General features: G+C 40.1%; 1 protein-coding gene across 14 annotated transcripts in view; it reads left to right on the forward strand.

Moving 5' to 3' along the window:
- Window positions 1–26,747, forward strand: part of PHLDB1 (pleckstrin homology like domain family B member 1) — a 180,905-nt gene that overhangs the window by 48,143 nt on the left and 106,015 nt on the right. For all 14 annotated transcript variants that reach the window (XM_089678601.1, XM_089678602.1, XM_089678595.1 and 11 more), the window contains exons 3-4: window positions 10,049–10,172; window positions 12,163–12,333. In XM_089678601.1, coding sequence (XP_089534727.1) covers window positions 10,049–10,172; window positions 12,163–12,333 — 295 coding nt within the window. The remainder of the gene's footprint in view (window positions 1–10,048; window positions 10,173–12,162; window positions 12,334–26,747) is intronic.

Below are 26,747 nucleotides of genomic sequence, written 5' to 3' on the forward strand. Positions count from 1 at the left end.
GGCCTCCAGTTCAGTCACATTCTTAGGCTTGCGCACTGCAACTGCTTTCTTTAAGTCCCACCAGAGGTTCTCAATCGGATTTAAGTCTGGTGACTGCGATGGCCACTCCAAAATGTTCCAGCCTTTCCTCTGCAACCATGCTCTAGTGGACTTGGAGGTATGCTTGGGATCATTGTCCTGTTGAAAGGTCCAACGTCTCCCAAGCCTCAGGTGTGTGACGGACTGCATCACGTTTCCATCCAATATCTCCTGGTACTGAAGAGAATTCATGGTACCTTGCACACGCTGAAGCTTCCCTGTACCTGCAGAAGCAAAACAGCCCCAAAGCATGATTGACCCTCCACCATGCTTCACAGTAGGCAAGGTGTTCTTTTCATCATAGGCCTTGTTCTTCCTCCTCCAAACATAGCGTTGATCCATGGGCCCAAACAGTTCTAATTTTGTTTCATCAGTCCACAGAACACTATCCCACAACTTTTGTGGTTTGTCCACATGGCTTTTGGCATACTGCAGTCGACTCTTCTTATTCTTTGGAGACAGCAAGGGGGTACGCCTGGGAGTTCTGGCACGGAGGCCTTCATTACGCAGTGTGCGTCTTATTGTCTGGGCTGAAACTTCTGTACCCACATCTGACAAATCTTTTCTCAGTTCCTCAGCAGTCACACGGGGACTTCTCTCCACTCTACGCTTCAGGTAGCGCACAGCAGTCGAAGTCAGCATCTTCTTTCTGCCACGACCAGGTAGCGTTTCAACAGTGCCCTTTGCCTTGAATTTGCGAATGATGCTTCCTAAGGTGTCTCTTGGTATGTTTAACATCTTTGCAATCTTCTTATAGCCATTGCCCTTCCTGTGAAGAGAAATCACCTCTTCTCTTGTCTTCCTGGACCATTCTCTTGCCTTCACCATGTTTGTAACCACACCAGTAAATGTCTAGAAGGAGCTGAGTATCACAGTCATTTTAAAGCTGCCTAATTGGTGCTTATTATGCTTGATTGCTGCTCGGTGACATCCACAGGTGTTTTCAATACCTGATGGAAAGCACCTGTATGAACCTCTGTTCTTCAGAGTGGTAGTCTTTAAGGGGTTGAATAATTGTGGCAATGAAGAAACCACATAAGAACCATTTACTACTGTATTACATAAACAATTGATGTCATTTTAGTTGCATTTGGGTAGTTACAACGTCCTTGTAGGATTTGATTCTGAATACAATTCCAAATGTACACTATAGTCCCTAAACCCCTTTACAGCATTGGGGGTTGAATAATTTTGGTCACAACTGTATATCCAACATCCGCAACTTTTCTACTGTTTCTTTTATTGATAATTTTAAATCTTGGCTACCTCCATGCCCTTCATAAGAATGTAACACAATTAGTTCATGCTCCGTGAACACCATCCACCTCGCCACTGTTATGGTCAGTCTCAGAGAACAATAGCTATAGCAGTAGAGAGACTCCCACCAACCAACAGGATAGGTATACAAGCAGGGCACCCTGGTGGATGACATGGGCTCACCCGAGGTACGGGGTCTAAGCACAGAGCCTTTTTCCGAAGTTTCATGTAGTGTCCACCCAGAACCTCCATCATTTGCTACTTTGCTGTGTCCAGTAAACTGCAGATATGACCTGGTATTCTATGGGACAGGCTTTTCCTGCTCGTATGCCCTAATCAGGTCATTCTACTCTATCATTTTGTTTATCAAAAGATGTTTCACCTGTACTATCCAGTGCACTCTGTTCTAATTTCCTTCATAAAACATTTTGGTTACAGTAAGCCACTATGTTATTATAGGGTGATGAGAAGTCATTTGCCTCACAGCTCCATGAAGCATTTGGCTAGATTTATAATCAATCAGAAGCTCTGGTTCACTTCACTTTATTTTGGCCTGTTATGTGGAACTAAAAACAAAATATAAATAAAAGAACCTACATTCCCTTTTGCTTCAGGTCAGCTGATTCTGCATATTCTTACAAAATATTTATTGCCTTCAACTGAGCTTTTTACATTTACTAATGATCCCACTTGGCTCACAGAAATGCTGCTGGAATGGTTATCTCATAGCCCTGACAGGTTAATTGAACTGTACACCCCTGTCTCACCCACTCAGTGCCTCTAGGACTCCCCTTTCATAAGGTTCCCTATACAGCTGCGGTTGCTAGGTTACTAGCCCACTGTTGCTACAGCAGCCAAAGAATATTTACTGAACCACCATAAGATGTGAAATGAACAAAGGTGCACATATCACTATCTACAGCATGAGATATATGTATGTATATATATATATATATATAGATATATATATAGATATAGATAGACATTAGACAGATGCATATATTAAGTTCCTTTCACCCATACACAGTGCTTCCTGGGCTCTGTTTCTGCAGATTGACAATTAAACGGTCAGCATATGTGTTGGCTGGAAACCACCAAAAACAACAATGGCTGCCCACATCTGTACCATTACTCTGTGTTGCAATTCTTATCATCATTCCAGTGAATATGTCTGCTTTCTCCTGAAGCAAAAAGAAAATTGCCTTGGTTGTGACCAGGCCATGCAGCTAAAAGACTGCTTAAAGTTCATTTATCCTTTAATCCTTTTGTGTGGACTATTCCCAATAGACCAGAAGAACAAAATTGAGACTTGTTCTACAGAATCTTAAATTTCAGTTTGCTTTTTTACCTTTCTGCCTCTCTGCTGCCCCCAAAACTTTTTCAAAAGGCCTGCTCTCTCTGATTACTCTTCTTCATGTCCAAGGCTTTCAAATCTACTATTATCCAGATGACATTATTCTGTTAATCTCAAACAAGTTGAAAAATACAATTTTTTAACACTCAAGGACATTTCTCTGCCAGTTGTGAAGGATCATAGGATCCTCTTAAAGCTCCAGAGACCATCAATCCTATATGCAATAAACTGCATGCACTCCTTGGCCATCACTCCTTGACTATTCCATTAGCTCCCTAGGTATGATAGCACAGGCATCCTTTAATGAAATGTTTCTTGCAAGTCAGATTTCTGGTTGCTAAGGCAACAGTTTTTCTTCCATGGTAGTAAAGAAGACTCTACCCTGGTAGTCTGTTCTGGGAAACCTGCTTCATGGTCTTGTCCTAGCCTCTGAAGGTGGTACTACTGTTACCTTAGATACAAGTCTCAGGGCCAGCTGTTCCGCTGTTGAGGTCTTCCTGGGAGCCTGGAATCCTCCAATGTCTACCAGCTTCAATATTCTAATAATGAAAGCAGCCTTTTGGGAAGTTTTAGACTTTAAAAAGGCTATGGAGAGTAATTCAGGTCAGACTGAGAATGACAGATTCCTGAGTTTTGCAGAAACGCATCTCTTGGATTTGTCTGCAGTTCATGGTTTGAGAACAGGCAAGATTCTTACTGGCACCTTAGGTTGCCATATTGTAGATTACAACAAATGTTTCTTCAATACTGAAGGAGTGTTTAGAAAGTGGTGACGTCCAACCTAGATCTTAAGGGTCACTTTCTACAGTGTGAAGATTGCAAGGTTCTTCTCTGCCTTGTCCATCCTATGCAATTTCAGAGTTTGTCTTCCTGCTGCTTTCTATAATACTCAGGGTTCTTTGGAAGATCTGTAGGGAGACATTTTCAGCTATTGCATTCTTTCTCTTTTGTCATCATAAGCCAGTTTCCACTGTTATGGAAGATGGACTTTGAACCTCATCTACTGTTTCCTCTTGTGAAAGACCTACTGCAAGAGAAAAGGATTAGCCAACTGAATCCCAGCAGGCTGTCTTTGATGGGTAAAGCTTGACATTCACTAAGTTTTGCGACTGAACCAAAAAAATTTAACAAATTCCTTCATCCACACTATACAGCATGGATGGATGAATCTGCAGTGCCCACTTTTGTATTCTCACAATCGTTGCTGGTCAGAACACCAGAACATCAACTGCATCAGATTCGATGGAGCCGCTGTTCAGAATGTCAATTATTCATCCAACTCCTTTGATTTTTAAATCAAAGGATGTTGGGAAGCAAATTTCAGTTGATTTATCAGGAACTGGCTGAACTTCCCTCAATGTATGGCCAGCTGTAGAGACTAAACGCCAGAGATTGCTGAGTCTACATTTTTCCTCTAAGAAAGTATAAATCTTACTCAAAGCATGGAAAACTTGACTTATGCTACCTATTTCCTCTTTTAAAAGAGGTTCTTTTCTTTGCTGAGACTTTTAATTTCAATGCCCTCCAGCCTGTCTTATATTCTGGACATTTACAATCAGTTATATACAATAGTATGTCCTCTAATGATATTAAGTCCAAGTTTTAGTATGGTTATATTGACATCAAAGCCTCCGTGAAGGGTAGACAGAATATACTCCTGTTTCTAAGTGAGATCTAACCCTAATAATGAAGCAGCTCCTAGTGCCTCTAGTTGAACCAGTTAGTTCAATTTCCCATTAACAAGATTGCATTGCTATTGCCTTTTGTATTAGGATAAATGTCACAAAAGCTTTAATATCTATTGAGCTTGTGTGTCTCTTTGAGGATTTAAAGGCCCAAGACAATTTCACAGCTTGTAAATGGAGTGGGCTCTTCTTTCCATTTCTTAGTCTTTGCAATGCTGCAAGTCACTACATTATTTAGACATTGTCAGACTCCTTTTCAAAGAAAGAAACACATTCTCACAGCAGTTCCTAAGTTATATAGTCTTACCTAAGTCTAACCCAGTAAAAAGGGGCATTCAACCTCCTTGCACATAGCTTCCTTCTGAATTGTTGAAACCATCCAAACCTGTTACCAGTTAAAAGATTTACTTGCTTGGTGGGTAGTGTATAGTGAATTATCAGCACTGACAGTTTGCAAGGCAGCCATCTGGTCTTCAGCTCATACCTTTGTCATGATTTTTATCATCAATGTGGCAGCCAGGTTGTCTTCCATCATTTTAGCTGCTGTTTCTCATTAAATTTATATTTTTTTAGTATTTTTGTCTCCCAGCCTTGTTTTTATTGCTTACTGCTAGTCAGGGATCCTTCTTATGCTGACATGTTTGAAACCCAGGATAAGTAAAAATTGTTATCAGATACTCACTGTAATGTCTACATGTCAGCATAATTGCTTAGAATACTGGATAATTCTTAAAGCTAGGCTTCTAACAACTTCTGGGGGTCAGAGAATGACCCATTCGTATGCTGACACTAAGATTACCAGGTAAGGAAAATTACAGCAATTATGTATATAACAACTTTCCCTAATTTCATTCACGTTTCTGGGAAAACTTTTCCAAGAAGTTAGAGTTATGTCACTTCCTTTACCTAGTAAGTTATAGAGGAATAGGTTTAGCCATGAGGGCTGCTGTTTATAATGTAATTTTCTTTTATAGAAGAGTTATTTACAGAGTAAAGGCCTTAGAGAGTGTTTGTTCAACTCTGCACAGTCCTACAGTGTCCCCATATGGATCACACATGTATGCAACATAAACAAACAATAGTTGTGTAACATACATACATACGAACATTCGAGTTACGAACGACTCCTACTTACTAACGGGGGAGAAATAAGAAGTGAGAGGAAATCTACCCCTAGGAAGGGATATTCACTCCTGTAAGAGTTATCATGGGAAAAGAGTGTCTCCACTGAAGGTTTATAACCAATCCTTGTTTCCACGACAACCCAAAATTTTCAAAATCCATTTGTCACAGGGACAAAAAGTGAGGTGAAATCTTCTGAACAGAAGCACAGACTGCAAAACAAACATTACAGGGGTGTTAACCCTTCCCTATGCTATCCAGAAAAATGTAAAAATTATTTTTTTGGCTGGAGCTACACTTAAAAAAAATGTACATGTTCCAACATACATACAAATTCAACAAACCTACAGACCCTATTGTGTTCCTAACCTGGGGTCTGCTTGCATTTTGGAATGTATGTTAAATATGTACAGTAAGTCACACATTTCTCTCCCTGTTCTACTTGGTAGTATCCATATACCCACTGCTCAGATATCATATATCCTTTAAGGTCAGTTAATAGTATGTCAGTGTCCTGCTTTCTGGAATTCAGATGGACTGTATTCTGATGATTTGAAGCATGCTTTCTCATTGGGGAGATCAGTGATTGTTGAGCTAGCTATAGAGGCCCAATTACATGACTAGTATTATGATGAGGGACATGCTGACCACTTGGAATGCTATGCCAGGGACACAGTAATCACATGGAGCAGTCTAACAGGGGAATGGTGAGCACATTGAGTACTCTACAGAAATATTAAGCTTATAGAAAACTCTGTCAGGAACATTCCAACTATATTTGAAATCATGACCAAATGGAGTCCTCTTCCAAGACAATTTAGGCATACTGAGGCCTTCTCTCAAAAACATGCTGAGCACATGGAAAAAATTATTTTCTAGACACGCCGTGCACACTGAACCTTACTGTCAGGGATATTCTGTCCACAAGGGGCATACTTTGAGGGTTATGTCGGCCACATTAGGTATCTAGCCTGGTACATGGGCCACTGTGACAAGGGCATACTGGCCACAGGGAATCCTCTTCCAGGAACAGGGGCGGACTGACCATTTGGAAACTCGGGCACTGCCCGAGGGCCCGGGGTCAGTAGGGGGCCCCATGAGATGCCCCTGGTACCTTTTTCATAGGCTTTTTTGAGTTTGGGCAAGGACACAGAGGCCCCATGAACCCCAATCCACCCCTGTCCAGGAATATGTGAAGTATACTAATCACATTCCCAATGATGCAGTGAGCACAATGAGCTTTCTGTCATGGATATACTGACCACAAGGGTTAGTCAGTCAGAGATACACTTAGCACAAGGGGCACTCTGACAGGGACATGCTGAGCACAACTGTTTGTCTGTATTTGCTGTAGTACAGCAAAAGACAACTGGGCAGGGACACCATCCCTTACAATTTTAGTGCATAAAAGGCACTGTGTTGTCAGCCCACAACAGGAAATCAGGAGCTGAGTGCATTGCCACTGTCAGGGTTAACAGGTATTTGTCTGTATTGCAATGTCTTTAAGGGCATAAAACATGAAAAAATTTGCATTTATTAAAGAAATGTACTGCATACGTTTCTTTCCCTGACATACACTTTAAAAGGGGGCCTGAGGTAATTGCTCAGTTTGGTGCTCCAGTTCTGATTGGGAAACATTTCTTAGTTACTGCCTAATTATCTACCACCAAGATGAGTTTGACAGATCCCTAAAGGGATCTCCAAAGGTATCTAAAGTAAAGTATCAGAAAACCACAGGTCTCCTATCCTTACAGTTGGTGCAAAACGTTTTGCTTTTTATAGTGTGGGATTGTTTATTAAAGCACTTTGTACTTTATCACTGGCCTGTCTGCTGGCATTCCTGGAATGTTCTCCTGAGCCATTCTGTGCATACTAGAGGCCTGCCCACTGCTGGGGATGTGTGGCCTTGCCTGAACAAAAATTTGTTACCTAGGAAAGGACTATACAGATCTACCTTGGTGCAGCTTGTTTGCCTTGCTGCAACTATTCTACGTCAAGTGTTCCAGAGAATGCTTCCATTTCTTTGGCTACACCATTGCCCTTGTTGTGGCATACAATGACTGTGTCAGTTAAAACTGCTGTAAACAGTTATTTCCTATTTTGTTTGAGTTTCTGTTGCCCAGTTGGAGTTTTTGTTTGCCTGTAAATGGGAAAAGTAAGGATGCTAAGCACATAGTGGGTGAACGGAGGCAGTGAGACAAGTATCAGACAGATAAACTGCATAAAGCTGGCCATTCATAGCTCAATTTTCACTCATTCAGTTCATGGGCTAATTAAGAGAAAAATCAATTGATTCCCCCATCCACGTCAAGAGTATAGATGAAGGAATCTCCACTGCTGGCTGTTGTATTCAGGCAGCAATACAGTGGGGATGCTGAACAGTGACTGCAATAGGCCAATGATTTTCCACCTGGCTCATTTTAAAATGACTTTTGTAGAGCTTTTGTAGCGCTGGATGGTACTTGTAGGGTCACCTGATGGCTCAGATTTTAGATTTACCAGTAATCGGCTAAAATTTGAGCCATATAAGGGACCATTAGATTGAAGTTTTATATTCCTCTGCTGCTCTAAAGTATCACAGCAACAAAATAAAACCTGGACCTGACCACTTCTTAGGGTTCATTCACACTGGTGATTAGCATACACTGCGCTTTTCAGTGGGAAGAAATTGTGGTATCTTGCATCTGGAATGAAAGGTGTGTGTGAGTGTGTGAATAGCTGCGACTGCTCAGCCCATATATCGCAATGACTGACCAAAGAAGGCTGCAGCTATTCAAGACTGTTCACATGGCTAGCGATTGCATACGCTGACAGTTTTTTTTTCTGTCAGCCTGCACTATACAGCACTGATGGACAAACCTCCTCATGTGCCTATTGTACCCCAATAGCTGTCAAAATATCCAAACAGCTTCTGCTGTTGGTTGGAGATGCTTTTCAGCTGACAATTTTCTGCCCAGGTCCTTTAGTTTAGTCAGATAGGAGCAGTGCAACAGAGCCGCCACTTGAGTGAAACTCTACAGTGTATGGCCAGCTTTATTCTGGGATTTAATTCATGCATTCGCAAAAAATGTGTTAGTTATTAGTCTTAGCTAGCTGGATTTATCTGGGGAACATATGTCTTGTTAACGGAGCTATGAAAAGAAGTTGGGATTTTATATGACTCTCACTATTCTTTGCTATATAAACAGTAACATCCCAAGGGCATTTTAATGAACTTGAATTGAAAACAAAATGTGTGCATTAACTTTCATTTTTTAATTACTTAAATGCAACATATGAAATTCTTAAGATGGTAGGGCTGGTCACAAATGTGCAAATCTTGGAAGTTTCAAGCTGGCCATAGATGGATTTAAATTCAGGCAGTTCAGCAGGGTCCCATTTGAAAGGAGTCGATCTATAGATCAACTTCTCCTGAGTGGGATTGTCTGTAAATTTATGATCAGTGTATTCTTAGAATGGAGGGGTCCCCTCTGTCAAAATACAACAGCACAGAGGGAATGATTTCTCCATCCATTTTGAATGTGTGGATGGTGCAATTTGTTCAGCTTTTTCAATCAGCCAGGGGATGAAAAAAACTGGTCAATGTATATCCAGCTTCAGGTAATGATATAAAAATAGGGTCAAATATTTGTGTCTTTCCTTTTATTACTTTAATACTAATAAAGAACATAGAAACAGAAAGGTCTGCAGTATTGGGACACCATTATTTACTGTATATCTATTCTTTAAGTATTTTTCAGATGGAAGAAATATAATAGAAGTAACAAACACCCTTCTCTATTTTATCAGTATAATTAATCATAAAATATGCCTTCATTTTTTGAGTGACCCCATATTTTTTGTGAACTACTGCTACTCATGTCTAATGACGCTGCTACACAATGCAATTCTTCATCTGGTACATGTGTCATGTACAGAATCCAGAGTGCTGCTGTATGTAGACCTTGTGCTCATTATATTATCAGGGCTACGGTTATGTTATTATATTTTCAGTTCAATATGCACTTTTCACTGACTTATGATATGATAAGCCTATAATATAAATGTAAGACTGATGCAATTTAAAATGCAAAAACTATACTAGTTTAGGCATTTGAGTCCTTTTTCTTGTCTATCTGTATTAATTTAATAATTTATTTTTTATGCAATGAACAATTTTACCACTGTAAAATGCATCATATGAGTTTCACAAAACTCTGCTTATTCTTTTCTGTAAAGTTTTTTAGGCAAGTTATGTGTTGTACAGTATAAAGGAAGCATATAAGAAAAGTGGACTTGCTAATTCTTGACGTTTCACCATGAATCCAACCAAGTTTTTGCAGGTGATGGTTCATGTGCAGGATATTATGATGATTGTGGTGATTAGACTTCTAAACGCTGGCAAAAACAGCAATCAGATGAACTAAAGAACCTGTTTGGATTGTGGTAAGACATTGTCAAGAAGAATCACTAACCTAAGTCCAGTTGGTATGAATGAACTACCACTAGTCATCACCTTTGTGTTATCACTTTGTACCATGTAGTAAGGCATCTTATATTGTGTTTCACGCAGAGCACCCCACTGGATCTTATAGAAACAGGAAAAATTCTGAAGGTGCATGCAGAGAAACCACATCTTGTGAGTCTTGGGAGTGGGAGACTGAGCACAGCAATCACCCTACTGCCACTGGAAGAAGGTATTTATAAAGGAAGGAATCTCTCATCATCATCTTCTATCTCACTAAGCTTTAAGTAAAGCTACATTACATTATTTTCTCTTTGGTGCATAGTTGGTGTGCAGTATATATCCTGGTATCGGTTAGGAAAGATGTTTCAGTGTAGAAGTCAGGCTGTCCTAGTGGATCCCATCTATTGATAAAACCACCAATTTGTCATGTTGATTCAGTGTCTTCAAATCTTATTTTTGTTAAAAATTGCAAAAAAAACCTTTTTTTGGTTAGACCTTTTTTTTATTATGTATATTTTCTGAACTTTGAACAAACCTTTAGGCACACTCTTAGGAAAAGAGAAATGATACAGATCGCTTTCTATTTGCCACTCTTCCACTAAGCTCATTTTTGAGGTGCATCCAGGTAATAGTTATCCCATAAACAATTTCTCTCATCTAAGCTGTGGATTTCAACAGCTCCCTGGCATTACCATTTTTTTAATATAACCCAGTCACAGAGTAATGATAGATGTTTTTTCTAAAAGCCTGTGCTGACAGAATTTTGTCTTCTTTATATCCAGTTGTTTATCTCTCCAAATACAAGTCAATGGAAATGCAAAAGCAACTTGAAGCAGGTTGATGCAGCTTAAAGTGACAATAAAACTTAAATTAAAAAAAAAAAAAATAACAAACATGTTGTACAGTACTTACCTGCTCTGTGCAATTATTTTGCACAGAGCATCCCCAATCTGCCTCTTCCCGGGACCCTCACTGGTGCTGTCGGCTCTTCCTCTTGTCCATGTGCAACCATAGGAAGTCACTTCCTATGATGGCACACATGTGGGCTAGCTCCTGTCTGCGTCACTGGTTTTGATTGACAGGAGCCTTATGGCTTTTGAACCACTTTAATGCCTCATGCTCATGGGCATTGTAAAATACCCCTATGTACAATGTATCTTTATGCCAGAAGCTGTAAATCCAACGTAATAAAAAATTAATTTTGCTACATAATTACATGGTATTTAGGTGCATGGCATTTAGAAGTGTGTGTATATATAGGAAGCGTATAGATTACACAACTAAAATGCATTTACAAGTGAGTGCATAAAATATTTTTTCCTCCTTTATAGAGCTACTTGGACTTTAAAGGAAATTCAACTCAACATAAAAATATACAAAAAGCATTTTATTACTAAAGTTCATAAAAAAATACTTCACAAGGTCAAAGTGATTAAAAACACACAAAAGGCGGTAAAATACATGGTGTATAGTGTACAGGTGTACATTCGAAGTTTGAATCCTCCTAAGAATAATGGAGATGGACAGATATATTTGTCCATCTCCACCATTTTTAGGAAGACTCAAACTTGCATCGAAAGTACACCTGTACACTATATATATTGCCACCTTTTTGTGTGTTTTTATTATTGCTTTTTGTCCTTGTGAAATTATTTTTATGAAGTTTTGTAAAAAAATGCTTTTTATGTTGAGTTGAGTTGCCTTTAAAGTCTCACCGTCTCTATAAAGGGGGAAAAATCTTTTTCTGCACCATTTTGGGATGTTGGCAACATTTCTGTGATTCCTGTGCTGGTTCTGCAAAGGAACTAAGCCAGTAAGCTCCTCTTTGAATACAACTTTATGCCGCTAAATGCTGCTTTAAAATACAAATCTAAACATTACAATGTGCATGGACACATTGACTAAAACAGAGTTGCATTCGGGTGCCTAAAAAATTAAAAATGTGTCTAAATACGGCTTTTATTTTTTGTGTGTGTGAGGCCTAAAGGAGGTCAAACAGATCAGAAGGAGGTCAGTGTAGGTCCATCATGTCTTAAACTGATCAGAAAAGCAGGCTAAGTGGACCTAATAGCAAGTAGTATTTGTAAAACGATTTGGCTAGATACAATTTATGTCCATTTAGTGTAGATTAGTGACAACTGAAGTAACTGAAAAATTAGTTACCAAACACAGACTCATTTTTGCTTTTCTGTATTCTCGCTATTTGCATTGTATCACAGGAAGGACCACCCTAGGCCATGCATCCAAGGACATTACCATACAGGGCCCTGGTATTGCTGCTACACACTGCTACATTGAGAATAAATGTGGCACACTCACTCTTTATCCATGTGGGAACCTTTGTTCTATCGATGGGGTTGCAGTCACTCAGCCCACTCGTCTGAGACAAGGTAAGCCTGGCACACATTACTTCTATTTGTTTCTTATTAAGAAATGTTTTAGCATAGCAAACATTTTTGTGTTTCATGTTATTTTAAGGAACATACTATCATCTTTCATGGGAAGAACATTCCATAAGACTTCTCAGAATAATGTAGATAACAGAAATCTAAGTTACAGTATTTGTCCTTTATCTGTCACATGGTGGGGATTAAACATTTGCTGAAAATAGCTGGGATTCTATGAAGGTCTTTTCTGGAAGTTGTTTTCTAACTCCCAGGAAAACCACTTTTAAATGTTACGTACTTTAGCTGTGTTTCTCATGTGTGAAATGGATTTAAGTGTAATATTTGATGAGCATTTTAGTAAGCAGAATTTTTACTAAAATGGTGTCTTCCAGTCATAATTGCAAAATCGCATACAGGGAGCACAGGCTACCTGTTCAGTATCTATTGCTGTACTGCACCAGTCCACTCCTTTCCTTAGCATTAGTTACCTTGGCACATGTACTTGTTACATACATAGTTACTGTACCTAGTCAGATTTAAAAAAAAAGGCGGCCATCTAGTTGAATCAACAGAAAACCTCCATATCCACTTCTGGACCAGTGACGTACCTGTACGCCTCTGGACTTTTGGTGGTTATAACAGGATGATGCCAGCAGCTGGGATCATCCAGGTATTATTTTTTTTAGAGCCGACGGTTGGCTTTCTCATAAAAGCAATCCAACAGCTAATTAGCCACTGGATTGCTTTTACAAGCAGCGGGAGGAGCCATTCCCCCCCTCTCCCGTGGCTCTCTTGGGCTCTCCCACCGGAAGACCTGAGCAATCACCCGGCACTTCCACAGTCTGATCATAGAGGCAAATAGAGGCTAAATCAGCTCTGATCGCCTCTGAAACAGGAAAATGGGAGCAATGAGCATTTAACACTATGCGTTTTACACCCAGATGTAAATTGAGCCATTTTTAAAATGGTAAAGCATCTGATAAAACTGATCTTGGTGTGATCGGATGCTTTTAAGGGCAGAGGAGAGATCTGGGGTCTAATAGATCCCAGATCTCTCCATAAAGAGTACCTGTTACTGCCTATTGCTATCACAGGGGATATTTATATTCCCTGTGATAACACTAAAAGTGATAAAAAAAAATTAAGCAACAGAGTAAAAAAATATATATAAAAAAAATTAGAGTACACAAAGGTGAACGCCCTCAGACAGAGATCATCTCTCACATGGGAGGTACCACAACAAATGTCAGATTGAGGACAGTAATTCTAGCACCAGATCTCCTGTGTAAATCTAAAGTGGTAACCTGTAAATGCTTTTAAAGGGTCACCTACGGATAATGAAATTTACGTCATTTGTCAACATTGGGCGGGCGGGCGGGCGGGCGTGCAGAATTTCTGAAGCATGACATGTTTGGTGTCTATTTACTTGCCGTAACATCATCTTTAAAATTTTACCAAACAGTTGGGTATCATATTGTCTTTTTGTGCATTACATTTAAAGTGTATATTTTCCCAAAAAATTGCATTTGAAAAACGACTGCACAAATACCACGTGATATAAAAACTTACAACACCCGACATTTTATTCTCTAGAGCCTCTGTGTTAGCGTTAAAAAAATATCAATGTTTGGGGGTTCTATGTAATTTTCTAGCAAAAAAAAGATTGTTACATGTAAACAAAAAGTGTCAGAAAAGGCTTGGTCTTCAAGTGGATATACAGAACCCTATACTTAAAGTTGATACAGAGACAGGCCAAAAAATGTATAATATGTGGGGTGAAAAAAAATCTCTCATGGTTCTCTTACCCTAGGTTCACAAGTGTTTTCTGCTTCGGTTTGCAGAGATGCAGTACAATCCATTTAACATGATTTCCTATGGGACAAGCGCAAAATGCAATGCAGAAACGCCTCAAATGCAACCTGCATACTGTAGGTGTGAACCTAACCTAAAGGCAATCAGATATTCCCTGGTTCAACAATGTAGCATGCACAAGGACAGGGAAGTTTTTCTGACTTCTGTGCTGCCTGTCTTTGAACGTGTGGGGAATCCCACGCATGTGCAGATCTAACGCAGAGTTGTTGGGATCTGAAACCCTGTGCATTGTGCATAATCCAGGAGGAGTAGTGAGAGTCCCAGAGGTCATTCTTGTCTAAGTGAGAAATGCCAAAGTTCTGCTTTGTAGCACGTGGGATGATTTTTGGAAAAAATAAATAAATAAAAATAATCAATTAAGGCTAGGTTCACACTTATGCAGGTTGCGTTTGAACCATTTCTGCATTGCGTTTTGCGCTGCGTTTTTTCACTTGTTTTTTATGCATTTTTGATGCGTTTTGCGGGTTTTTTTTTTGTTGCTAGGCAGATTTAAAATGCAAAACGCATCAAGAACACAGCAAAAATGCACTGCATGCTCTTCTGCTGCATTTCCATTGCAGTCAATTGCAGTCAATAGAACCAAAAATGCTACTTTTTGCGTATATATACGTGATTGTGCGTGCCATCCTGTAGCAGTATATCTGCTATAGGGTGGTCAGGAAGCGGTTAAATAAGACTCCTAGCCTATACAAAAACATTTGGCAAATAAAACTTACAATAAACGTGCCTCATATTTTGTATTCTTAAAGTAGTTCTTTGATTTATTCTGCAAAAATTAAAAGTCAGCAGCTACAAAAACTTCCTCTGTGATCCAAACGGAAGTGGGAGCAGGTACCTGTCAAAACCAGGTACCGACTCCCTCAAAAAAAAAAAACTATGTGCAAAAATTTAGAGGCGGGGGGAGGAGGAAAAGCGGAACTTCCCCTTTTGGATGAAGTTCCTCTTTAAGTTGGGTGGGCTACAAATTTGTAAATTAGCTGACCTACTTAATCAGACAACCAGAATCATTTCTTGTCCATGCTGCCCTAAGATCATGCTGCACGCATGTTATTTTGAAGCCATTTAATGTGAGACTGATCTACATAATTAGTTGTTTGCTTTGTCCTTGGGTAAACCCATATGCTGCCCAGAAGCTCATTTCCAAATATTTGGCACCATATACCAGATCTGAATTTAATTTGAACCCTTCCCTGCAGGCCAAAACAGCATCAAATTATAACAGCATGCATACCTATTTTTACTAAAATACATCAGTCCAAATATGTGCAGGACACAGGTCTAGAGTTGATTCAGAGGATGTATTAATTGAAATGGTAACCACTGCTAGTAAACCTGTCTTTGAAAGGAATATTGGCTTGATCAAGTTATCACTGAACTTGCAATGAAGAAATTACATAATCAATTCACATTCCACACAGGTGCACATGTGCATGTTATGCTCTTAAATGTATTTAAAGGCATCACAGAAACCGGAAGTTTTCAGAATCAGTTATTGCTGCAAGACACACATTTTCATCTGATGCTCCCAGCCTAATATATCTATGTAGTGTTTCCCTCTTAAAGGCCACTGTGTTTCAAGGTCCCCCTAAGCTCTGCACAGCCAGGCAACACGCATTTTCCACACTTGCATCCAGTCAGTGAACAGTCCATGAGCTTGGTTTTTGTTATTTTATTATGGGAAATAACTTGGATAGGGTAACAGGGATCATGGGATGCCCAACTTGACGGAATCAATGTACAGGGACAACTTCTTTCCTATTTACAGAAACTGATTCTGGACTGTTCTTTCCCTTGAAAGCTGTCAGTCTTTGAGGATCAGTAGCAACAGTCCTTTACAGGCTAGGGACTCGCAGCCCCTCTGAAAGTTAGCTTAGCTTGTTGCAGACTACATGAAGAGATATCTCCTCTCCCCTGCAGAACTGCTCCAGCTCCACAACCTGCAGACACTACCAGCCCTCCTGGCTGCTCTGAAGATCTCCAGGACAGCACAGCGCTGTCCTCCTGAAAGCTTGCTTCACATGGCAGTATCTCTGCTTGTAATTCCCTAGGTGTGCTGATGTACTGACTCTGTCCTCCTTGCTCCCACTGCTTCCAGGCATTGATCCTGTCCATGCGATAATGCTGAATGGACCCTACTGAGCTAGCCTGAACCCAGCCTGGAGGCCAGCCCCCCTAGACCTAGGGGACCCCTCCCAGGCCACCGGCAGTCACCTAAGCATCTTCCACCTAACTCCCCTTGCCAGCCTGACTCTCTGATATTTATGGGTTGGTCTCACCACTCTACCAGGGCTTCCAAACCTCGGACTGGTTAGCCTCCCATAAACATGCAGATTAGGTCTCCACCCCTACCTCCCACTGGCTTCTGGAAGATTCCATGGTCCTCCAGAACCAGGTGAAGGTGATAGAGTCCCAACCTGTTAAACCATCCAGTCTGACCTGCATTAACCCAACCTAATTACAGACTCACACAATTACCATAAGTCTTACACAGCAAATTTACTTACACTACCCTAGTAGAACACTAGCGAGCGCTACATCTATGTATGGTTTGACTTCTACCTGTAAAAGTAATATACATAAGTTAGATTCACATTACCAACATCATGGTTACCCAGTAATAAGGCCCGCCATACATGAGTCAAATTCGGAACGATTTCTCTGTCAAAAATCATATTTCTGAGAGCATCAGTTTTAGTAAATCTCCCCCAATGGGTCCCCCAAACTCCATGACACCGTTCCATAACCTACTTATATACAAAAATATGAATACATTATAATAAATGCAATTTTCATTATTTCTTAACTGGATATCTCCATATGAGTATACCCCATCTTATTCTTTAAAGACACCACATATAAGAGAGGAAAAGTCACATTGCCATTTATCCAATTAATGTATACAAGTGGTGGAAAGCTGAAAAGCAGGGAAATTTGCAGTTCATGGACATTTGTTACCACTGCAAAAATAGTAGCCATTTTTATTTAAATTTGCACCATTTCCTTCCAAAGACCTGAAAGCAGAAGTTGCCAATTGCTGCCATTCCTTTTTATTGTATTGTCTTACTGAATTATACTGTAAGCAGAACCAGGGAACTTGCCAAGACAAATTTAGACACCTTATTTTTATATATGGATGTTTAAAATTGATTTAAAAACTTGCTGTGTGTGATTGCATACAAAAAGCATCTGGCTAGCTGGTGAATTTGTTATTTCTTTTTTTTCAATACATTTATTTAAAGCTGAACTTTTAATAGTTTGGGATGGGCAAATCTGCCTGGTTCAATTCACTAAGGGCTTGGCTGATCCAGTCTAAAATTTGGTGAACATGAACATAGGCAAATCCTACTGAAGTCTTTGTAGAAGTGAATCCTAAATTCTGCCAATATTTAGGTGTAAAGGACCAACCACTGTCAAAATAGGCATGGGATGCTTGACACTGCCGTGGGGACATGTACCAATGCAAAAAAAAGGTTGAGGGTCTTTATGCATCTACAAGGGTCTTATTGAAGATACACAAATCCTTTAGGACAATTTCTAATTGTGGTAACCCTTTTTACATGTTGCATTTTGGTGCCATTCATTTTCAATGCATGACAATGTTTTTGAATGGCATTCCACTGTGCTGAAGCAAGGCATTTGCGTTGCAGTGTGTGGCAATGCATGATAGTGCATTGGCCTCTCAAAAATTATGCATGTCCTATTTCTAACAAGTTAGGGTGCATTGGAAGCCCATTCATTTGGCTGCCTTAAAGTGTTTGTAAACCCTCATACAATTGTGCTCACAAGTTTGCATACCCTTGGAGAATTGGGATTCATATTCAACTGTAGGTCATAACAGAATGGCACAATCATAAAACAAAACATGGCAACAAGTAAACAAATGAAATGACCCCTGTTCAAATGTCTGCACACCCTCAGTTTTTAAAACTGTGTATTGCTCCCTTTAGCATCAATGACAGCATTCAATCTTTTGTAATAGTTGTCTATGAGGCCCCAAATTCTTGTAGGTGGTACAGCTGACCATTCGTCTTGGCAAAAATGGCTCAAGGTCATGCAAAGTCTTTGGTCGTCTTGCATGAACCGCATGTTTGAGATCTCCCCAGAGTGGCTTGATAATATTAAGGTCAGGAGACTGTGATGGACACACCAGAACCTTCACTTTTTTTCTGCTCTAACCACTGGAGGGTCAACCTGGCCTTGTGCTTAGGGTTGTTGTCATGTTGGAAAGTCCAAGAGTATCCCATGTGTACCTTTTATGTAGAAGGAAAAAGTCTGCCAGTATTTTCTAATAACATGCTGCATTCATCTTTCCATCAGTTTTCACAAGATTTTCCATGCCTTTGAGCTCACACACCCCCTGAACATCAGTGAGCCACCACCATGCTTCATAGTGGGGATGGTATTCTTGTGGCTATAGGCCTTGTTGACTCTCTCCAAACACAGCGCTTAAAGCGGAGCTCCATCCAAAAGGGGAAGTTCCACTTTAATGCTTTGTCCCCCACTCCCCTTTAGGGATTGGCACCTTTGGGAAGCAGGTACCCGAATTTGACAGGTACCTGCTCCCACTTCCATTGCAATCGCCTAGGCGATCGGAAGCGGAAGTTGTCCTCCCCCCCTCCCTCCCCGTAGTTTTCTGGGACATGTGACACGTGACAGGTCCCAGAAGACTACAGGGCCATTCACAAAGTGCAGCGCATCTCGCACATGTGCAGTGGGCACCCGGCTGTGAAGCGGCAAGCTGTCACAGCCAGGTGCCCACACTAAAGATGCTGGCACCAGGGAGAGAAGACGGCCAGTGAAACCAGCGGTGTTGAGGACACCGCTGGACCGAGGGAAGGTACGTGGCTGTATTTTAAAAGTCAGCAACTACCGTTTTTGTAGCTGCTTTTATTTTTTTTCAGCTGGAACTCTGTTTTAAGGTTGTGACCAAAAAGCTTTATTTTGGTCTCTTGACTCTAGATTGCAGTGTAACAGAAGCTGTGAGGCGTGTCAAGGTGTTGTTGGGCATATTGTAACCAGGTTTTTTGTGGCATTGGTGCACTGAAGGCTTCTTTTTGGCAACTTGACCATGCAGCTCATTTTTATTCAAGTATTGTCATATTGTGCTCCCTGAAACAAGTACTGTACACCATCTTTTTCCAGAGCAGCCTGTGTTTCTCATGAGGATACCTGTGAGTTTTACCTTGTAACATTTATCCTGGCAATTGTGGCTGCAATCTTTCTTGGTCTACCTGACCTTGGTTTGGTATCAAGAGATCCCTGAATTTTCCACTTCTTAATAAGTGGTCGAATAGCACTGCCTGCCAAATTTAAGGCCTTGGAAACATTTTTTATATCCTTTTCCATCTCTGTAAAGTTCCATTACCTTGTTACGCAAGTTTTTTGTTAGTTGTTTTCTGCTCCCCATGGCTCAGTATCTAGCCTACTCAGTACATCTATGTGAGAACTAACAAACCCATTGACTATTTATACACAGACACTAATTGCAATTTAAAAGGCCACAGATGTGGGAACTTAACCTTTTAATTTAAATTTACACCTGTGTGTGTCACCCTGTAATAAACCCAAACAATCCAGGGTATGTAAACTTTGTATCAAGGCCAATTTGGGTGATTTCTGTTATCATTTTGATCTAAAAAGCCTAACAACTGTGATAATAAACTGATTTATATTACTATTTATTTATTTATTTCAGGTACTTATATAGCGCCATCAATTTACGCAGCGCTTTACATATATATATTGTACATTCACATCAGTCCCTAACCCTCAAGGGGTGTACAATCTAAGGTCCCTAACTCACATTCATACATACACATACTAGGGACAATTTAGACAGGAGCCAATTAACCTACCAGCATGTCTTTGGAGTGTGGGAGGAAACCAGAGTACCCGGAGGAAACCCACGCAGGCACAGGGAGAACATGCAAACATGGTGCTGTGGTTGGGATTTGAACCGGCGACCCTAGTACTGCCAGGCAGAAGTGCTAACCACTTAGGTGTCTGTTTATGAACCGGCGGTAAATGATCGCTGCTCAGTTCTCCGGAATTCTCAGAGAACACAGTTCTCCTGCGAATGCCTTTTATGAAGTGGTGTAGATCAGTTCTCCAAACAAAGGGAGAACGATCTACAAATGCTGGAAAATGACTGGTTTTACTATAATCTCGCGAGATTACAGTAAAAGATTAGTTTACTAAGCAGAGGTAAATTATCGCTGCTTAGTTTGCGGTTCCTCTGATTCTCCAGCTCTGGGCTGGAGAATCTGGAGGGAGAACACAGATCGCCAACGAAGGGCTGACTATGATCCTTAAATAAAAGACAGTTACGATCAGTCATATTTTCAATATCAATGCCCAAATTTCATGATTTCTGCCAGGGTATGTAAACTTTTGAGCACAACTGTATATTCACCCACTGAAGTGACTAGCCTCAGGCGATACACACAGATTAAACACATAGATTAAACAAATATTTTTATATAAATTGTACCCGTTTATCCATAGCCCTCTCTCCTCTACAGCTTTTCAAAATGCACAGTTTGCACCACATTTCCATGTGGTGGGGATCTCATGTCACAAACTGCATAGCACAGAGAGGAGAGCTGAGTGTAATCTGAGACCTGAGTGGAGGGAACAGACACCCCCCCCCCTACACAGTCTCATAGGGGAACATGCACAAATGAGGCTGTCAATACCCTGCTATGTGTAGGAGGAGGGTTGGTTCTTCAATGAATGCTTGGTGTCAGGATACATTTTCAGAAGTGACTTATGCAGATAGCAGTGAGACTGCACTTGGTGTTTTGGATTGAGGCAAGTACACATTATAGCCAGATAAGCCCATCTCCAGGAATACTACGGTTTTAAATGGTTTGTTTGGGCCAAGCTGGCTCCAACAAACTACAACTCTAGTTCCACAAAAGTTGGGAAACTGTGTTAAATCTACATAAAAACAGAATGCAATGATCTGCAAATCTCAAAAACCAATATTTTATTCACAATAGAAAATAGAAAACACATCAAATGTTTAACCACTTGCCCTCCTGAGGATTTACCCTCCCTAATGACAAGGCCTCTTTTTGCTATACAGCGCTGTACTATTTCAACTGGTAATTGCATGGTCATGCAATGCTGTATCCAAACAAAATTTATGTCCTTTTTTTCACACAAATAGAGCTTTCTTTTGGTGGTATTTGATCACCTGTGAGATTTTTATTTTTCATGCTATAAACAAAAAAAGACCAAATTTTTTTTAAACTATATTTTTTACTTTCGGCTATAAAAAAAATATAGTAAACTCAAAGTTAGTCATAAGTTTAGGCCAAAATGTAATCTGTCATAAAAAATATCCAAAAAACTCAAATTTTGGCATAAAGTTAGGTCAAAATGTATTCTGCTACATGGTTTTGGTACAAAAAATTCCAATAAGTGTATATTGATTGCTTTGTGTGAAAGTTATAGCGTCTACAAACTATGGTATAGATAATGGAATTTACACAGCTTTTACTTTCTGACTGCCTATCAAATTTCTTGAGGTGCTAAAATACCAGGACAGTACAAACACCCCCAAATGACCCCTTTTCGGAAAGTAGACACCCTAAGCTATTTGTTGAGAGGCATATTAAGTCCATGGAAGATTTATTTTTTTTTGCACAAGTCTTTGGAAAATAACAACCCTTTTTTTTTGAGTTGTCACTTAAATTATATATTGATCACATAAGCCATGGATATATGTGGAATTACACCCCAAAATACATTCTGCTACTTCTACCGAGTATGGGGATACCACATGTGTGAGACTTTTTGGGAGCCTAGCCACATACAGAAGCCTGAAATCCAATGACCACTTTGAAAGCCTGAAGGTGCATAACTTCCTCATTTCACTTCCTCACTACCTATCACAGTTTCGGAGGCCCTGAAATGCCAGGATAGCACCAACCCCCCCCCCCCCCCCCCAATGACCCCTGTTTGGAAAGTAGACACCCCCAAAGAATTTAAAAAGAGGCATGGTGAGTATTTTGCAGATCTCATTTTTTCTCACAAGGTTTTGAAATATAAAAAAAGAAAAGAAAAAATGTTTGTGTTTCTTCATTTTCCAAAAACTTGTGGCAACAAACGAGATCTGCAAAATACTCTCCGTGCTTCTTATCAAATTCCTTGGTGTCCACTTTCTAAAAAGGGGTCATTTGGGGGGTTTGGTGCTATCCTGGCATTTCAGGGCCTCCGAAACTGTGACAGGAAGTCAGGAAGTGTAATGAGGAAATAAAGAACTTTAAAAGCCTACAGGTGCTTATTGGATTTTGGGGTCCTGTACTTGGCTAGACTGCCAAAAAGTCTCTCACATGTAGTATCCCCATACTCAGGAGAAGTAGCAGAATGTATTTTGGGGAGTAATTCCACATATACCCATGGCTTGTGTGAGCAATAAATCATTTAAGTGAAAATTTTGTGTAAAATATATGTTTTTTTTTTTTGTAATTTTCCAAAAACTTGTGGTAAAAAAATAAATTCTTCTATTGACTCAACAGGCCTCTCAGCAAATAGTTAGGGGTGTTTACTTTCCAAAAACAGGTCATTTTGGGGGGTGGGGGCATTTTATGCCCAGCATTAGAAGTTTATGCCACGCATCACTCACTCTTCTAACCAACTGAAGACCAAGCCTTTTCTGACACTTTTTGTTCACATGAAAAAAATCTGTATTTTTTGCTAGGAAATTATTTTGAACCTCCAAAAATTATATATTTTTAAAGCAGGCACCCTAGTGAATAAAATGGTGGCTGCTGCAATTTTTTATGCCACATAGTACTTGCGCAGCGATTTTTCAAACTCAATTTTTTTTTTTAAAAAATATACTTTTTTTACTTTTAAAGCACAAAAACACAATATATTGGCCAATTATTTAGTAAAATATAAAAGATGATGGTATGCTGAGTAAATAGATACCAAACATGACATGATTTAAAACTGTGCATGCCCCGTGCAATGGCGACAAACTGCATACATTTTTAATATCCATAGGCAACAGGTTAAAAGTCTTTAAAAGCTACCATTTTAGATTTACAGAGGAGGTCTAGTGTTAGAATTACTTCCCTTAATCTGACGTTCACGGCGATACCTCACATGCATGGTGCAACCGCTGTTTACATACTCGCACAGGGTCAAAGCTCGCACATGCAGGTGCCAGGCGAGGGTGCTTTTCTTTTTTTTGTTAAGTTCATTTGATTTTTTAAAATAATTTTTACACTGTCCCTTTCATTTTTTTTTAATCACTTATAATGCTATCACAGGGGATGCAAATATCCCCTATAACTTCAATGGGCATTGTCATATATTCTTTTTTGAGAAATCTGGGTTCTATCAGGGTCAAAATATATATCCTCTGCCCTTACATTATGTAATCTCACAAAGATCGGTGTGATCAGATGCTTTCCCAATTTACAAATGACGCTATTTATATCCTGCAAAACTGAAGTGATGAAATGCTCATAGCGTACGATTTCTTAGACTATAAAGATGATTTGCACTGTCTCCAATCAGCTCTATGGTCAGCTGGCAGAAACACCGCCTGCATTCTCAGGTTTCCCCAATGGCACGGGACTGCAATTTTTCAAGCGCAAATGTTTTTTAAAAAATACACTTTTTTTACTTTTAGTGCACAAAAATACAATATATTGGCCAATTATTTGGTAAAATATAAAAGATGATGGTTTGCCGAGTAAATAGATACCAAACATGACATGCTTTAAGACTGCGCATGCCCCGTGCAATGGTGACAAACTGCATACATTTTTAATATCCATAGGCAATGCTTTAAAAGCCTTTACAAGGTAACATTTTAGGTTTACAGAGGAGGTCTAGTACTAGAATTACTGCTCTTGATCTGATGTTCACGGCGATACCTCACATGTATGGTGCAATCGCTGTTTACATAATGGCACAGGGTCAAATCTCAAACACGCAGGTGCCAGGTGAGGGTGCTTTTTTTTAAGTTCATTTGATTTTTTTTATTATTTTTACACTGTACATTTCATTTTTTTTTATCACTTTTAATGCTCTCACAGGGAATGTAAATATCCCCTATAACTTCAATGGGCATTTTCATATATTCTTTTTTGAGAAATCTGGGGTTCTATCAGACTCTAGATATCTCCTCTGCCCTTACATGATCTAATTTCACAAAGATCGGTGTGATCAGATGCTTTCCCAATTTACAAATGGAGCTGTTTATATTCTGAAAAACTGAAGTGATGCAATGCTCATAGCTTCCAGTTTCTCAGACTATGGAGATGAATGGCACCATTCTGGTCTCCAATCAGCTCTGTGGTCAGCTGGCAGAAACACCAGCTGCATTCTCAGGTTCCCCGGATGGCACAGGACTGCCCGAGAAGGCCGTGCAAGGCAGTGGGACAGGGGGAGCATCTTCTCCCGCTGCTTGTAAAAGCAATCCTGCAGCTAATTAGCCACTAGGATTGCTTTTACATGAAAGCCAAACCCTGGCTGAAAAAAACCATACCAGGATGATGCCTGCAGCTGCAGGGAGCAATCAAAGGGTTAAATGTGGCAATCAAGGGGTTAAAATGTCTCTATTGAACATGTGTGGGTGCAGTGTGCTGCTTTTACTCATGTGTGATGTCTTTCTTCTCTCTCTGGAACAAAATGGTTCCAGGGAGAGAAGAACCAGCTAGATTATGTGCCTGTATTTACAAATACAGGCACAGCTCTGCATCTCCATTCGCTGTAGGCCAAAATCACTGGCCAAGACCTGCTGACATACACCTCCTACAACAAATGACATCGGGGGTCAGCGGGAGGGGGGGCGCGAGCATGCGCGGTCTATACCCGGAAGAGCAAAGCGACGTATGAGTATGTTGCTTTGCCTGCAGCTACCGCCCGTCTGCAGTACATTGCGGGCAGAAAATGGTTAAACTGAGAACCATGGGACAAGATAACAAAAAGCTGGCAAAGTGATACCAACAAGAAAGACCTGGAAGAACATTTTGCAACTAATTAGGTTAATTGGCAACCGGTCACTAACATGACAGGGTATAAAAAGAGCATCTCAGAGAGTCAGTGCATCTTAGAAGAAAAGCTGGACAGAGGTTCACAAATCTGTGAAAAGCTGTGAATACAATTTGAGAATAATGTTCCTCAACTTAAAACCACATATTTAATATATCATCATCCATAGTACATGACATCATCAAAATATTCTGAGAATCTGGAAAAATCTCTGTGCGCAAGGGACAAGGTCGATACGCAATATTCACAACAGTCATAATTCCCTGATGGACTTCACTGCAGGGCTCATGTATACTTCCAAAAATCACTGTCTGTGAGCTAGGGATGCACCGATACTGTTTTTTTATTGACGAGTACGAGTACCGATACTTTTGGTCAAGTACTTGTCAATAACGAGTGCCGATACTTTGTTTGCATTAATGGACAGCTGCTGACCAATCAGATGCCGTCTAGCCCAAACTGTGATCGCCTAAAGTAGTGGAAAGAAAGCTTTCTCTCCTCTCCTACCACTGACACTCAGCATGGGATGCCTGAAGGGAGGTTTCCCGCACCGCTCCTGTGTGAACTCGTGCTATGACAAGCCTGGGTTCACACAGAAATTGGGAAACCACATGTGATTTGGATAGGAATCACATTCCTGTTCAAATTGCATGCTAATCTTTGCTGTGCAATTTACATCCATTAATGCAAATCACACCGCAAAGTATCGGTTAAGGTATCTAGTAGTATTTTTATGAATTTGTGTAAAGTACTCGGTATCGGCACCAATACTGATACCGGTATCGGTGCATCGCTACTGTGAACACAGCTCGTTGTGCCATCCAAATATGCAAGTTAAAGCTCTATCATGCAAAGAAGATGCCATATCTGAACATCATCCAGAAATGCTGCCATCTTTTCTGGGTCAAAGTTCATTTAAAATGGTTTGTTGCAAAGTGGTAAACTGGTCTGTGGTCAGACAAATCAAAATTTTACATTCTTTTTGGCAACCATAGGTGCCTTGTCCTCCATACTAGAGGAGAGGGACCTTCCGGCTTGTTATCAGAACTTTGTTCTAAAGCTTTCACCTCCGATGGTATGGGGGTGCATTAGTACATCTGGAATGGGCAGCTTGCACATCTGGAAAGGCACTATCACTGCTGAAAGATATATCCAGGTTTTAGAGCAGCATATGCTCAGGCAAGAATGGGACATTCCTCTCCTAAAATTCCAGCAACTGGTCTGCTCAGTTCCCAGATATTTACAGAGTCGTTTAAAAAAAGGAGATACTACACCGTGATAAACACCGCCCTGCGCCAACTTTTTTGGAATTGGGGTTGCACTTTTCCAGTTTTTTGTTGCCCAGCACCAACTTTTTTTAAAATGTATATTGGATTTGTGTACATTTTTTAAAGTGATAGTAAAGGTTAAATTTTTTTTTTTGTAAAATAACAAACATGTTAAACTTACCTGCTCTGTGTAGTGGTTTTGCACAGTGCATCCTGGATCCTCCTCATCTCAGGCAGCTTGGTATGGGGGCACCCGCTGCT

The sequence above is a fragment of the Staurois parvus genome, unplaced genomic scaffold, assembly GCF_062004578.1.
Source record: "Staurois parvus isolate SC_StPar_1 unplaced genomic scaffold, SC_StPar_1.0 ptg000207l, whole genome shotgun sequence".
NCBI lineage: Eukaryota > Metazoa > Chordata > Amphibia > Anura > Ranidae > Staurois > Staurois parvus.